This window comes from Octopus bimaculoides, chromosome 4 (assembly GCF_046866305.1).
Source record: "Octopus bimaculoides isolate indiv1 chromosome 4, ASM4686630v1, whole genome shotgun sequence".
NCBI lineage: Eukaryota > Metazoa > Mollusca > Cephalopoda > Octopoda > Octopodidae > Octopus > Octopus bimaculoides.
Genome location: NC_142931.1, coordinates 122,656,138 through 122,673,319, shown reverse-complemented (window position 1 = coordinate 122,673,319; position 17,182 = coordinate 122,656,138). Strand labels below are relative to the sequence as shown.

Below are 17,182 nucleotides of genomic sequence, written 5' to 3'. Positions count from 1 at the left end.
TTACCATTTTAAATCAAGGAAGGATCATAAGACACCTAAATGGTTGAGGTGTTAGAGCATGTATAGATTGTTTTGTGGTAATTGTACTGGTTCTCTACACACTGAGTTTAGGTATTGCTGAAGTTAACTTTGCCTTTCACCCTTTCAAGACCAATAAATAAAGAACTAACTTCCTACAGGGACCATTCTCTTCTTTCCTTCACTCTTTCTGTTTGCCTATCTTTTTCTCTTCTGGAAGAAATCAGCTGTTGTCAAGTCTAGAGAAAGATGGGCTCCTCTCAGTCTAAGAATGTCCAAGATATGCTATATGCCATGATAATGCCCCTGTGACTCCATCAAGGAGTTGAGAGAACTCAAGGCAAGGAAAGGCATAAGATGATAAAGTACGACACATACATACATACATACATTTACAATGCCAGCTGCAAAAAAGACTGTCCTGAAATAAAAATCCCACTCATAAACACCAACTCAAGGAATACTGGTAGAATATTCCCATCAAAACTTCTATCAAATGTAAACATAACAGGCTGGATATTGTTGTTTGGGACAGAGGGGCAAAGATATGTACTATCATAGAGGTCAGCTGCCTTGCAGATTAAATATCTCTTTGAAAATCAAAGAAAAAGAGGATGTCCATGGATAACTGCTTCGAAACCTCCAGCTTCTATATCCAGACTATGAATTCATATTCATACCAATAATAATTGGAGCACTAGATTTTGTTAGTAAATGCTTAAAGGAGAATCTGGATAAACTGGAATTTTCAGAAAGAGAACTCGACCGACTAATTTGTATATTACAAATGCAATCTGTGAGTGGAACAGTAAAAGTATGGAAGACTTTTCTCACGTTCCAAACGTGAATTCGTCTGTGTTAACTACATCCCAAAGATGGATCCTTGTATCTTTGTTGGAAACTGGCTCCCTCCTCAGTGGAAGATTTATTTATAATAATTAAAAAATAGAAGAGACATACATACATATATACAGGAGCTTCATCATGGTCAGTCGATATGCTGGAAATAGCATCTGAATCTCCTTTAATTCACACCCTACCATTTAAGTTAAACAATGTTACCCAAGGTAATTACTAACATACAAAAAAAACAGGATGGCCACAACTGGAATCTTTTCATCATAGGTCTGTTCAATAAAGGTGGTCAACAATAACAAACTTTATTTAGAGCCAATGGTGGCTGGCTGCTTTGTGGTCATATGACCTGCTAGAAATAGCAGCCAAATTTCCCTCCATTCACATATTTCTGCCTTAAATAAGGAAGAAGACATGACGATGTAGTCTCACCTGTATGTGTATGTGGGACTACATCGTCATGCGTGCGTGTGTGCACGTGTACACGTAATATATTCTTTTCTACTCTAGACACAAGGCTCAAAATTTTGGGGGAGAGGGTCAGTCAATTAGATTGACCCCAGTATGCAACTGGTACTTAATTTATCGACCCCGAAAGGATGAAAGACAGAGTCGACCTCAGCGGAATTTGAACTCAGAACGTAAAGACAGACGAAATACCGCTAAGCATTTCACCTAGTATGCTAACGTTTCTGCCAGCTCGCCACCTTGTAAACAATATATTATTTACTACTCTAGGCACAAGACCTGAAATTTGGGGGGAGGAGGCCAGTCGATTAGATCGACTCCAGTACGCAACTGGTACTTAATTTATCGACCCCGAAAGGATGAAAAGCAAAGTCGACCTCGGCGGAATTTGAACTCAGAACGTAAAGGCAGATGAAATACCGCTATGCATTTCGCCCGGCGCGCTAACGTTTCTTATTTCTTTATTGCCCACAAGGGGCTAAACACAGAGGGGACAAACAAGGATAGACAAACGGATTAAGTCGATTACATCGATCCCAGTACGTAACTGGTACTTAATTTATCGACCCCGAAAGGATGAAAGGCAGTCGACCTCGTCGGAATTTGAACTCGGAACGTAACGGCAGACGAAATGCCGCTAAGCATTTCGCCCGGCGTGCTAACGTTTCTGCCAGCTCGCCGCCTTGTATGCGTAATATATTGCATGAACAAGGGCGGTGTTGTGCAATTGGAATTATGTAATCGAAGATACTTCAAGAAATAACCGGTAACTAATGTTAATTTGGCAAGACAATTTGCCATTACATTCAGTAAACTAATGTCATTACTAAAATGACATTAGTTTACTGAATCTTATGAAATCTGTTGGGTTCTAAATGCTTGGGAAATACAAATAAACTATTTATGGAAAATGATGAAACGAAAATACTTTTGATCTGTTTTCTGAATTATCCGCCCTTAGTTACTGTTGTCAACCGCTAGATAGCTTCGATGTGACGTAGAACGCATATTGTGCAACATGCTGGTGGAAATGTGAACTAGGTGCCATCGAGGTAAAGAAAGAATTTGTTGTCAAAGCATAACAATTGAAGATCTTGTTGACTGCGCCTTGTTATACTGCTAAGGATGGCTGTTCGTATCCAGTTTGAAGGAAGTAACGAAGTTGGGGTGTTTTCCAAATTAACGAATTCTTACTGCCTAGTTGCTATTGGAGGATCTGAGAATTTTTATAGGTAAGTCGAAATGATGGTCGTTTTATCTTTAATTTTGTATATAATAATCAAGTATATGATGGCGGAAATCATTTTAATCTTTTCATATCTATATTTTTGCCCTCTATGAATCTTTTTCATTAATGTATAATAATAAAAAAAAAAGAAATAATCTATTTTTATTAATAAACCAGTTCGTAGTCTTCTGCAGACCATGCTTTATTGTTACAGGATGCTAAATCAACTTCCACGATGAAATATACATTCAAGTATAGCACTAACATATAATACCATTCCACGCGTTATGTGAGAACAGAGGTTTTGTGTGTCTAATTTATTGGACAGTGACTAGAGGTGGTTGTAAAACCACTACAAAAGTTTTCACGTGTACCCTAACCCTAACCCTAAACACACGCGGGTTATGGTTAGGATCGACCACTCACGACTAGCTAGCACGGACGCGCGACTGCGCGTTCGGGTCCGCGCTGCTTTAGTAGTACCACACGCTGGAGGTCTGTAACTTTAATTCAGATGTCATGTAGTACTTAATATTAACGATATTAATTAAAACATTTTTCTAAATTGTGCAACGATTAAAGCGATACATTTATTAAGTTCATTACTCGCCCCCCTACCTGATACTATTATTAAACCAATTGTCGATGCTTTATTTAAACTGGTTGCAAAGCAGACTGTCTAAATGTTAAATTAAGACGAAAAACGAAACGTATTGGTTGTAATTTACCCAAAAACCAAAGCTCGAACAACACACAACGACAGCTATTTAATTTTTTTATCGCCAGGTATTTTCGGAAACTTTGCTATTGCACAATCATTTGCCATATATATGATTTGTCACCCACGTGGCCTCTGATAACGCATTATTTATTATTATCTATCTACACCGGCAACATTTAGTGTTGTCATTGAGTTGGGAGGAACAAGTAGGAAGCCGACTACAATCAGAGGCGTGCAGCTTCACTGTTTCCAGCTCGTCTCATCATCTTTTGCGGTTGATAACATAACCTATCGTATATTGTAATTGATTCCCTTCGAATACACTTACTTTGAAAGCAAAATCATTCAATTTTGACTCTATTTACTCTTTTTTAATTTCTTTAAGCAATCCGTATACATTTCAGTCCCTTATTTCATTCGGAATAAATCTAAGGCTTTTACTTCTGTAGAAGTGTTTGGATCTTCTGATGGTGTTATTTCAGATTAATTCCTGTTACTTGATAATTAGCTTTTGGCATACGTACGCAAGTGTGACCCCCTGTTTCGTCATAACTTCTAGAAAAATGGATATTTTTTAATGAAATTTTCTACAAATACGCTTCAGATCGTATAGATTACTATTATATTGGATTTTGTCGTGAAAAAAAAAATTTTTTTTGAAGATGGAGGAAGTTTTGGAAAATTCACACGAGTTGGTTTTGTTTCCTCATAACATTCTGAAAAATGGATATTTGTCAATGAAATTTTCACTATATACCCTTCAGGTGGTGTAGATTACGATTATATCGGAATTTAATATGAAAAAGAAAGAAAAAAAAAATGGTGGGCTCGCCCACATTCCATACTGACATGCATCACAGAATGAAACTTGAAATTTCGAAAAAATGTGTGGTCTATGTCAGTATGTATGTGTGCGAGCCCTCCAATTTTTTAATTTTTTTTTTTCATATTAAATTTCGATATAATCGTGGCCTACACCATCTGAAAAGTATTTGTTGAAAATTTCATATGCATTTTCCTGAAAGTTATGATGAAACGAAACCAACTTTTGTGAATTTTCAGAAACTGCCCCACCACCACCACCTTCGGAAATTTTTTTCCACAAAATTTTTTGACATGATGAGAATCTGCACTGTCTGAAGTATATTTGTAAAAACAAATTTTTTTTTTAATCCATTTTTCTGGACGTTATAAGGAAATAAAGTTGGGCGGGGGAGCACTCTTGTGTCGCTATGCCAAACTTTTCAGGGTGTTCTCCAAAGGAAGAAAGACATGCTAGCCCCAACGTTTGGCTTGCAACAAACTGAACTCTGGTAAACGCTCTTATGGGCTGGGCAGTGGGTGTTTCGCCGGACGCGAAATTTGTTTTCCGGACCCCAGTAAAGAACTCATTTGCATACAGCCAATCAGAGCTCACCTTGACCTTGTTAAGTTAAAAACACACTCCAAGTAAACTCAAGACGAAGAACGGTGCTGTAAGTCGACCGATTGCTAAGTTATGCCTGATTTTAGAAGGAGATAAGTAATTAGATAGATTTGCATCTATACTTATTATTGAATTTTGTTAGGGTCCCATGTGGTAAAGATGTGGATGGGGAAAACGTGGGTAGAAGGTGATGTGCTGGCAACCCTCTCCCTTTACTGTTTTACAAAGTAAACAACACAAATAACTACGTAGAAGCAGCCATAGTTGAAACAAGATCAAGTATTCTTAAAAGATAAAAGAGGCATGGTCATTCCTTACCCAAGTGATCTTATCTTATCGCCCATCACTTGTTATGCGCTCATAAATTAGTTTGATAGTTGAACTCTGATTGGCTGTATGCAAATGAGTTCATAACTGGGGTCCGGAACTCCCGTGGGGAAAAAAAATTCGCAAACCGGACGACGGTCTGCCTCTCCCTTCGATGATTTTGCACAAGGTTTTGATTGTCATTTTCTCTAGTTGTCATGCAGTACGATCGAATCCGAAACCACACAGTTAAGCTGTTATACCTATATCCACAAGCATAACAAAAGTCAGTAGCAAGTGCAGAGATACGTACCGTTTGTTTTCCTATTATCTACATTTGATAAAAACTGGCGAAAATGTTTGTCTCTTATCAAGAGTGTTTCGTCAGTAGTCTCAAGTAATTGTCTTCATTTGAAGTGTGTTAGCTTTCAGTTATTTTAAAATTGTTAACCTTTTAAACAATGTATGAGGTCATGTCCAAAAGAGGTATGAAATACTGATAAACGAAAATACACACATACGCACTCATTGTTATAAAATGCTATGTTTAATTAGGTGCCGTTTATTAAACGTTATTTTTACTTGAATGTGGAGGCGCAATGGCCCAGTGGTTAGGGCAGCGGACTCGAGGCCATAGGATCGCGGTTTCGATTCCCGGATGTGCTATGAGACAATGCGAACTATGAAGTATGTTTGGATATGAGCAAGTTTATTAAAAATCTAAATTTTCATAAGGTATTTGGTAATATTTCTGAACAACAGGTTTAAGTCATTAAATTTCAAAATTAAGAGAAAACAATTCTTTTTTTTTTCTTTAACGTAAATTCATTATTCAAAACATCATTGATATCAAATGTCTTATCAATTTTGGTAAGAAAAATAAAAATATAAACTTCCTCCCTCTTCTCTCTTTATTTTTAAAATTTTATTTTCTAATTTTAATCTTTTTATTTAATTTTTTTATTTTAGTTTATTTGAAGGCGAATTAGGTGAAGCAGTACCTGTTGTACACGTTTCCCTTGCTGGTTGTCGCATAATTGGGCGTATGTGTGTTGGTAAGTTAGCTTCTACAATATATTTGTATTTCTTTAAAATATGCTCAGCATTTCCTTTATATGTTTCTAAGGAATCTCTCTTCAAAATCAATTTTGCTTAATTCAGTTTCAAACTAACAGAAAAGATATACTCAGGTTATGATAGTAGATCAATTTAAAGCTTGTTTGTGTGTATATGCACTTTTATATGTATCAACACTGTCTTCCTCATAAGACAATCGTGCTCCATGTTACTAGTATTTATTAACTGGAGAAGTCCTTTGACAGGGTTCCATTTTCTAATCTGTTGGTCACTAAGGAAATTAGGCACAAATGAATGGCTTATACAACCCATGTACACAAGCACAATCTGTAAACTGAGATCAGTGTGCATTAAGGGGTCCACCAGGAATCAGTTTTTGGCACCTCTTTATTGTTGCCTTCTAGGCCATAACTAGAGTGTATGCCTTGCTGTCTGTTGGAAATCTGGTATGCTGATGTCTTAGTTCTTATAGGTGAATTAGACTCAGAGAAGAAATTTTTGACATGGAAACAAAACCTAGAATCAAGAGGCTCCAAAGTAAACTCAACAAAGAGTCAAGTTTTAGTAAGTAGGAAAGAAGACAAGACTCTTATTGCTATAAAAATGGCCATGCTTAATATGTAGAATATCAGTAATTAGAACTTGTGGATCATGTATCCAGTGTAAGCTATAGGTACGTAAGTCACAAGAAGTGTAGTGGTATCAATAGTAGATTTTGTATATGATAAATACACAAGAATAGTTCAGAAGGATTGTGAGAAATATTTGTTGGCTTTTATTGCTGAAGAGAGTCAATTTGTAGAACAGTCGGGTGTTTCAAAATCATAATAATCAAAGTAGGAAGAGGGACCTGTTACTTCTGCTTGTCACAAAGAGTTTTCATTTCAGAGTAACGGCCAGATTACATGATGCGTTTGAGGTATGGTTCTTGAATGCAGATTTCCAGCAGCCAGAAACGAGTGGCGAGAGTATGGAATACTGAGTGTGTAATGTTATTGTGCATGAATGGTGGAGTATAAATGAGCCTAGAGAAAAGCTGGATATATAAGGAATCTGTAAATGTAAATTTTCCTCAGTTCAGTTTTCAACCTTTATTTTGACTTATTCATTTTTCAAAATGTGACCTCTTCTGGCTTTGATATGTGAGCTGTCCGTTTGGTCCCTGTTTTGAAGTAAATTATATAAGAATTTTTCTGTCTAAATTTTGAATATCATTTTAGAGTACTTAAAAGTTATTGTTAAACCTCAGATCATCTCTTAACAAAACATTCGCCATTTTATTTTCTGACAATGTAGGATTTGGCAGCTGTTTCTAGCAGTGGTTTATGTAGATGAAACCTCATCTTTACAATGTAGCTGCTCATAGATCTTACTATCTTTTGGATTAAATACAAAAATACATATGCATATGTTATATACATTTGAGCATTGGGCTTCATGGAGGCAAAGTGGCTGAGCTCCTTTCAAGTGTTGGGCCTCAGGGAGGCAATGACCAAGACCTTTAGCATTATGTCATGCTTGAGAAGACCCATCAAGCCAAGCAAAATTGCAATCATGGCAGATACTAGTGTCACGCAAATTGGCACCCGTGCTGGTGGCACGTAAACTCACCCATTACAAATTCTACCACTGACCAAGGAAGGGCATCCAGCCATAGAAAACCATGCCAAATCAGACTGGATCCTGGCACAGCCTTCCAGTGTGCCGGCCCAGTCAAATTGTCCAACCCATGCCAGTATGGACAACGGATGTCAAATGATGATGATGGTATGTGTATTTGTGTTGAGATATTTTTATTTACTTGTACCTTGTATGTGTTGTAATTTGAATTGAGAAATATATATATACCATTTTATGACTGTGTTGATTTTTACAAACTCAATCACTATTGGGTACTATAATATAACAATTCAAGTGCAGTCTTTTGAGCAAGTTGTGCTTTTTATGTAGGATATATTGCTTACTTTAACCAATATATTTATCATTAAAAAAATTCTCTTCCAATTTCTGTGTACCATTTGTTAAGAGATTAAGCTGCAAGCTTATTCTCTTATCTGCATTCAGAATTAAGATTAGGCTTCTCAAACTCAGAACTAAATGACTTGTTATCTGTGCTGTGTGTTTTACATTTTAAGCTTTATCAAAACAAATTTCATTGCATGTTACTTACTACAAGTGAAAATAAATTTTGAGTGTTTTCATTTGATTTGTTTTAAGGAAACAAAAATGGTTTGATTGTTCCAAATTCTACCACTGACCAAGAATTACAACATATCCGTAACAGTCTACCAGATTCTGTTCATGTGCAAAGAGTTGAAGAAAGACTGTCAGCTTTAGGCAATGTAATAGCTTGTAATGATTATGTTGCTCTTGTTCATCCAGATCTTGACCGGGTAATACAATTAAATCTAACTATGCTCTTATTCATCCAGCTCTTGACTTAATCATTTTGATACCAACCTGTCTGGCTCCCACCTACTGTGTATACAATCTTATTTTAAAGTGATCAAAATTGAAGCCTTTTTAAAAAAATTTCCTGTTAATTTATGTCCAAAACCCCAGCTTAATAATGTTAGTTATTTTACTAAATTCTTAGTTTTAAAAATTAACTGAAACAAAAACTGTATTTAAACAGAGATATGGGAACAAAAGAGCTAATCTTTTTTTTGTCTTTTACTCTCTTTTGTGTTGAGATATTTTTCACAGGAAACAGAAGAAATTATTACTGATGTGCTGAAAGTTGAAGTATTTAGACAGACTATTGCTGATAATGTTCTAGTTGGAAGCTATTGTGCCTTCAATAACCAAGGTGGTCTTGTGAGTAATTGCAGAACATTAATGTTCTATTATTTTAAACTTGTTTCTAGGATTTAAATATCATATGATGTTACTTGTTATTTGTCCATAAAGGTAGTAGTTCTTAAATATACTCAGTCCACTATAAAATTAATAGCAGTCTGTTATTGCTTGTTCTGTATTACTCCAGTTGGCAACAAAAGTTACCAAGTGAGACTGAAATATCTTAGAAGACTACATCCTTGAGATCATGATTACATCATTAGCTGTTCCTCCTCGTTTAATGTAAATTGATTTATCATTATTATTTTTTAAAGTTATACTTGTCTTCTGTACACTTTATCTCATTGCCCTCTTGGTATCTCTCTTATGTTGAGCTACAGTCTATTTTAGATAATTTTCTTCATGTTATTGATTGTAGAGTTCCATGTCAGTGATCAATATTTAATCCTAGTTTTAATTCATTTACATATCTGGCATCCTCAAAATGGGACTGTAAAATTATATATTACAGTTGTTTCAATTTTAGTTTGTGTTCACAAATTAAATTTTTGTCAATAAATACAAATTGCTTAAACATTGTGATTAATTTTAGAATGGTTAACATCTTTCTTTTGTATTTTGTAATATCTAGAATGTCAGTGGCCAATGTCTCCTTTTTCTGTAGTGACACAGTGTGGATTGAGATAATTTGGTTGCTATTTTCAGCAGATTGAGCTATTGCATAAAGGCTTCTACAAATGTTTCATCTATTACTTCAACACTGATTTACATTTATTCTAAGTGAAAAATTGTCTTTATGTATCTGCCTACTACTGTAAAAACTAGCTTTATTCACCAGTTACCACTCTAAATGATGCACCTTTCTTGTTCCAGAGAAATTAATATTTTTACTGCTCTTTCTCTAGTCATTGAAAAGTTTGTTTTTGAAATTATCTGGTTGGTAAGATGAGTAAATAAAATAGTTGTCTTTTAGCATATCTTTAAATGCTTCCAACAGCCTTAAAGCTTTTCTGATTTATCTCTGCAGCAGTTAATTCTAGACATTTATAGCAGTTTTTGGCAGAACATATTTATGCTCCTGTAAAACTAAGAATATTGTCATTAGCATCATCATTGTTTCAACATATTTTAACACACCCTTTTCCATCTTTGCATGGGTCAGATGAAATTTGTTGAAACAACTTTGCTACAACTAGATACCTTTCCTCTCATGTCAACCTTCAATTGTTTCCAAAAAGGGTAATATTTCCCTGTGGTCAGATATATTTGTAATGGAAGATTGGGAACAAACAGTGCTCATTTATAACCACCATGTAGTCTTTAAGACAAAGCAACATACATATACATGCATGATACTCCTTTCAATTTCCACCTATCAAATCCACTCATAAGGCCTTGCTTGGCCTGGGGCTCTAGTAGAAGATATTTTCCCAAGGTGCTGTGCAGTGGGGCTGAGCCTGAAACCGTATCGTTGGGAAGCAAGCTTCTTAACCACACAGCCATGCCTATGTATTTTTTAAAATCTAATAGTTTCATCAGGAAGAAGAATTTGCACCTTTGAGTTGGACACTCCTGACAAAACTGGTGAGATTGATTTGATAATGTTCATTTTGAACAACTGCAAGTCACCAACTGTAAAAAAAAAACTAAAACATGAATAAGGAAGGGATTCCTAAGAGTTGACGTTCTAGGAAGGCAAAACTAGTCAGTGGTTAGTGTGTGTGTGTAAGGTGAAAAACTGAGACTCTGTATGGGTGGTAAGAGGAAAAGAGATGGGAGTGTCAGGTGGATATACCAGAGGAAGTACACAACCAACTAGCATTCAGGAGCAGGAGCCATTTCCGTAGCCTGAAATGTAATGCTTCCAAACTAATGAGTTCTTATTCAATTTGTTCCAGGTCCATCCGCGCACAACAGTTGAAGACCAGGATGAATTATCTTCATTACTTCAAGTTCCTTTAGTGGTCAGTAAAAGTTTTATGTGATTCTATTAGTTTCTTGATTACCTGACTTGTGTAGCTGGTTTATCCCAATATTTTTTTTTTTTGACCCAATCTAACATTTCAGGTGTATGTTATATTGCACTCTTTAAAAAAGACATGAAAGAAGGCAGCATTTATGGAACACCTCCAGCATATCAGAGATCTTTGCAGTCTTCTTCCAGGTTCCACATGCATAGATGGCTGTTGGTATAACAATAGATGAGTACAGTCTTCCTATTGATGGTCTTTGATCTCTATATCGGATGACGGCATTGGAATAGTGATGTTGCTTTACCTATCCTGATTTTGACATCAACTTCTGCATCATCTGAGTTGAAAATACAGTTTCCAAGATATGCAAACTTATTGACATACTTGATTTTGTCTTGTCTTAGATTAACAAGTTGTGCTTGGGCTCTACCAGTTGACATGGCCTTGAAATTTTCAGTACTAATCTGCAGACCAACTTTCACTCCCAAACTGTATAGGCTATCTGTCATGGCCTGCAATGTATCTTAATCAGAGCTTAGTAATGCTAATTGGTCTGTGAAATTCAAATCTGTCAGTTTGCCCAGTCCCTACATTATTCCAAAACTGGTGCTATCCATCACTTTCCACATAATGAAATCAGTCATTATAAAGAACAGAAAAGCCAACAAGATGCAACCCTTTCTCACCCTGGTTGCAGTTTACAACATATTGGTGGTTCTGCTGCTAGTTGTCACGTAACACTGCAAGTTCCTATACAGAGACTTACAGATGTTGGTACATCTGTGTTGGGCCCCGTAAACTCTTGAGATATTACTGAGTATATCATAGTGAACACTGTTAACGCATACAAACACACACACACACATGCAGTTTCCATCTACCAATTTTACTCACAAGGCATTTGTTGACTTCCTGCAATAGTAGAAGGCACTTGTTCAAAGTGCCAAGTAGTGAGGTTGAACTCAAGACCATGTGTTTGCAAACTACACTGTCGGCTGCGTGGTAAGAAGCTTGCTCCTCAACCACATGGTTCCGGGTTCAGTCCCACTGCATGGCACCTTGGGTAAGTGTCTTCTATTATAGCCATGGGCCAACCAAAGCCTTGTGAGTGGATTTGGTGGATGGAAACTGAAAGAAACCCGTTGTGTATATATATGTATTTGTTTGTTCCCCGACCATCATTTGACGACTGATGTTGGTGTGTTTACGTCCCTGTAACTTAGTGCTTTGGCAAAAGGGACCGATAGAATAAATACTAGACCTACAAAGAATAAATGAATAAGTCCTGGGGTCAATTTGTTCGACTGAAGATGGTGCTCCAGCATGGCTGCAGTCAAATGACTGGAACAAGTAAAAGAATAAAAGAATTTATATATGTATATGAGAGAGATTGATTGTATTTTTAAGGCTCGACATCTGAGAAATAACAGTCAAATCACACTCTACTGTCCTAAATTTCTGTTGACGTGCTGCTTTTAAATTTTAATTCTGGTTAATTTGTTTTATTTTTCAAACTCTTTTGCATATCATTTACAGGCTGGTACAGTAAACCGAGGCAGTGATATTATTGGTGGAGGAATGGTTGTTAATGATTGGGCAGCCTTCTGTGGTCTTGACACAACCAGTACAGAAATATCAGTGATAGAAAGTGTCTTTAAGTTAGGAGAGGGAGCACAGCCAACCAATATTACAACCAGCATGCGTGAATCCTTGATTGATAGGTTTGTGAACTTTAATATTCTTATTGATGATGATGATATATTGTTCTATTGTGAATTGAACCATTCACAGAAAGGTAAATGGGTTTCTGTGGTGGTATGAATAGCAGTATTGATGCTTGTCGAAATTGTTTTTGAAACAAATAGCTTTACTTACTTAAATCTAGTGAGATAGAAAAATTAATTAGCAGATTGTCTCAAAAGAGTTGTCTAGTTGTTTGATATAGTTGTTTAGTAGTTCATGGTATTTTTGTACATCATGTGGTCATGTGACCGACCAAGCTATCGTTGTTACACATCACTAGTCACAATGTGCTTTTTGCATTGTTTTAGCCTTCAAATGATGCCACCCCACTGGCTAGGCAAACAGGCCAACAGCCCCCCCCCCCCTACGATCGAAGAGGGACTGGAGCAATGTGAAATGAAGTGTTTTGCTCGAGACCACAACACGCCACTCAATCAAGGAATCAAACCCACGATCTAGCATCTGTGAGTGCAACAGCCTAAACATTAGGCTGCACGCACCTTCACATTATAAACGTATACAAAAATTCGAACTTCTGGTAAGACAGCTGCAGGAGAAATACCTAGCCAAAGATAAACCTCTGTACCTGGCTTTCGGTGACATGGAGAAAGCCTTTGACAGGGTTCCCTGATCCCTTATCTGGTGGTCAATGTGGAAACTTGGGATAGATAAGTGGTTAGTGAGAGCTGTACAAGCCATGTACAGGGATGCTGTCAGTAAAGTGAGGGTGGGCAACAAGTACAGTGAAGAATTCCTGGTAGGAGTAGGGGTCCACCAAAGATCAGTCCTCAAATTTTGATAATATACCTATCACGGTACACTTCTAAAATAAATCATGTTTTCTCCAGCTGTATGGGCTAGTGTCAAAAACAGGGAACCTAACAAGTTGTAAGGTGCAGTTGCATCAATAAACACTATGAATAAAAGAGACCTTTTTCAGAAAATATGTAACTATGGTTGTAATTGGGAAGAGGCATTAAAAACAAGACAAAGCTTGAGTTAATATAATTTGGTCTGTGTAAATATATGCATTTTAGAAATGAGTGATTTGATTTCATTCTTTATTAAAACATTGTAATTTTTAGCATTGTGTGTTTGACCTTATTACATTATTTCTGTTTGAACACATTGCCTTTGTTTAGATTAGTTTTGAAAATAAAGAAGATTCTAGTAAAATAACTTTGTTATTAATAAACTGATATTTGGAACATAAATTAGCATGAAATTTTAATGAAAATAACTTCAAAACAGGAAGTGTGTATCATGGAACCAGGGTCTGTGTCAGGTGGGTTGGTATCAAAAGGGTTAAACTAATTTGTGTTTGCAACAGTTCTAAAGTGGAATAAATTGGTTTAATGTGAGGGAAAGGAAAAGCTTAACATTCCTCTTCTTCAGAGCAAAATAATTTGAAAAGGTTATATTGTTCAAAGTTTTCTTAAAATGAAATGAAATTATTAAGTTAAGAATACAATTTGAATGTTTTTTTTTTTAACCTATTTTAAATTGTTTCTTATTGTGAAGACACATGACTCAGTGGTTAGAACATTGGGCTCATAATCACAAGGTTGTGTATTTGGTTCTTCGACTGGGCAGTGTGTTGTTCTTGAGCAAGACACTTTATTTCACATTGTTCGCTCAGCTGTAGAAATGAGTTGTGATGTCACTGGTGCTAAGCTGTATTGGCCTTTGCCTTTCCCTTGGATAACATTAGTGGCATAGAGATGGGAGGCTGGTATACATGGGCAACTGCTAGCCTTCCACAAAAACAATCTTGCCCAGATTTGTGCACTGGAGGGGAATTTTGTAGGTGCAATGCCACTGTCATTCATGCCTGAAGGGGGTCTTTACGCTATTTTACCCTATTATTGGTATTTTGGTTGGTTGTTTACTAAACATGAATTTAGTCTGCTCTGTTACAATAACTTCTCTTTATGACCCTTTCTTTCTTTGTTGCAGTTTGGCATGATCAGATATTTTGTGATTAAGAAACCAACTGTTGTGGGAATATAATGCTGATGCTTTGGTCTATTGTATAAAGCTGCCATAAAAGATCAAGCTGTTTAGATTGTTTCCACCGTTGCATCTTCAATGTCTAGTGATGCCAAAGCCAACACAATATTCTTCTCAAACTTTGCCCATCGGACATATTTCCTATTTGCTCCATTAATTCCAAGGTTTGTCTAATGTATGATATTCCCATTGGTTATTGGAATACAATCATTTCATGATTATTAATAAATCTATGAATATCTGTGTCGACTCAGTTTACTATAAATGTTGCATTTGATCATTTCAGATTCTTTATCTTTTTCTTACAGTTTCACAAATATAATAATTACATGGATGTTTTTTTTTTTTTTTTTTTTTTTGCTTAAGCATCTACTTTCTCTTGCTTACATAGGTCAGATGGGATTCATTGGGGCAGATGCTCTGTGGTTAAATGACCTTCATGTTGTCAAACCATACCCATTTCCCTGGACATGTTTTCACAAAAGATTGGAAATGAATGACAGTATGATGGTGATGTTCCTTTGCAACCATCACATAACAAGGAGACATAAACACACACACACACAGTGTGTGTATGTATGTACATACATACACATATATACACAGACACATACATACATAGGGTGGACAAAGCATTCAAGCTTGGGGATAACTTGCTATCTTAAAGTGGTGCATCTACTCATAGGAACTAATGAGTTATGATTTCTCTGTGCTTGTTTCGTCTCTCTCTGTCTGAACCCTCCCCCACTGTGGTACCCTCCATCATACCTGCAATCTCCCTCTTCCTGGACAAACACAACCAGTTTTAGCTGACTCCTTCATAATCTAACATTGGATTATCCATATTTTGCTACACCGCTTAAATTTACGTTATTCGATGACCATAATGGTTATGCTTACAACACCGCTAACACCTGCTCCTACCTCCAGTAGGGGCAATAATCTTAACACATTTGAATGTTGTCAGGTCGGAAGCGAGAACAGATAAAGCCTGCCTAAAAAACGAACACGACAACCTCCTCCTTTTCAGGTGCTGAATAACATCTCTCCTCCCTAAGCCTCACCCCACATTCCCTTCCCAGTTTTCAGAGTTGGCACTGTCAATGTTGGCACACTGAAAGGTAGGTCTAGTGAGATTGTAGAGATGCTTGAAAGGAGACGGGTTTATGTATGCTGCATACAAGAGATAAGATGGAAAGGAGCTTCAGCTAGGATCCTCACAGGCAAGTCCTATACAGAGATGCCGTCTGTAGGGTTAGGATTGGAAATGAGTATAGTGAAGCATTCCAGGTAGAAGTAGGGGCCCACCAAGGATCAGCCCTCAGCCCCCTCTTATTCATCATAGTCCTCCAAGCAATAACAGAGGAATTCAAGACAGGTTACCCCTGGAAACTGCTCTATGACCTGGCCCTCATAGCAGAATCACTACCAGAACTAGAGAAGAAACTTCAAGTTTGGAACCAAGGTTTAGGGCCTTAGAGTCAATGTTGCAAAGACCAAAGTTCTAGTAGGAAGGTGAACACATCACACACCCTTTCAGGTAGGTGGCCCTGCTCGATCTGTAGAAAAGGTGTAGGTAGAAACTCCATTAGATGTACCCAGCATAAGCTATGGACACATAAGGGGTGCAGCAGATGCACTGGGGCAATAAACACCACAAATGCTCAGAAAACAGACTCCGTCACATGCCTGGAGGAGAAACTAGAAGTAGTTGATAGCTTCCGCTACCTAGGTAACCAAGTTAGTAGTGGGGATGGATGCTCAGAGAGTGTTACCACTGGAATAAGAATAGCCTGGGCAAAGTTCAGAAAGCTTCTACCCCTACTGGTGACAAAGGGCCTCTTGCTCAGAGTGAAAGGTACATTGTATGATGCATGTGTGTGGACCGCCATGCTTCACGGCAGTGAAACATGAGCTGTGATTGCTGAAGACATGCATAGGCCTGAAAGAAATGAAACTAGCATGATCCGCTGGATGTGTAATATCAGTGTGCACACACGACAGAGTGTAAGCACCCTGAGAGAAATGTTGGACATAAGAAGCATCGGATGTGGTGTGCAAGAGATGTTTGCATTGGTATGGTCATGGACGAGGAGAGCTGTGTGAAGAAGAGCCACTCCCAAACAGTAGAAGGCATCCGGGGTAAAGGGAGACCCAGATGAGGTGGTGAAGCATGACCTTCGAATGTTGGGCCTCACAGAAGCAATGACAAAAGACCGAGACCTCTGGAGGTATGCTGTGACTGAGAAGACCCGGCAAATAAAGTGAGTCCACAGCTGTAACCTACACCAGTGTCGCATAACCAGCCCACTCAAAAGTACCTTGGATCGTAGGGTGACATGCCATGCTTGAGGAGACCTATTGAGTCAAGTACGTCAACATCAACAATATCGGAATCAAATCAAATGGAAACTGTAGTTGTGATCCCCATGCCGGTAGCACGTAAAAAGTACCATCCAAATGTGGCACATATAAAGCACCATCCAATAGAGGTTGATGCCAGCTCCTCTGGTCCCTGTGCCGGTGGCACATAAAAAGCACCCACTACACTTTCGGAG

At 37.4% G+C, this 17,182-nt stretch overlaps 1 protein-coding gene across 1 annotated transcript; it reads left to right on the top strand.

Moving 5' to 3' along the window:
* The first annotated feature begins 807 nt into the window (after positions 1 to 807).
* On the top strand, positions 808 to 14,865 carry LOC106868122 (eukaryotic translation initiation factor 6). Its single transcript, XM_014913254.3, has 7 exons — positions 808 to 2,573; positions 5,992 to 6,077; positions 8,317 to 8,492; positions 8,806 to 8,916; positions 10,797 to 10,862; positions 12,408 to 12,592; positions 14,571 to 14,865. Exons 1-7 carry the CDS (start codon positions 2,467 to 2,469, stop codon positions 14,578 to 14,580), a joined length of 741 nt encoding a protein of 246 aa, XP_014768740.1. The 5' UTR covers positions 808 to 2,466; the 3' UTR covers positions 14,581 to 14,865.
* Positions 14,866 to 17,182: the final 2,317 nt, after the last annotated feature.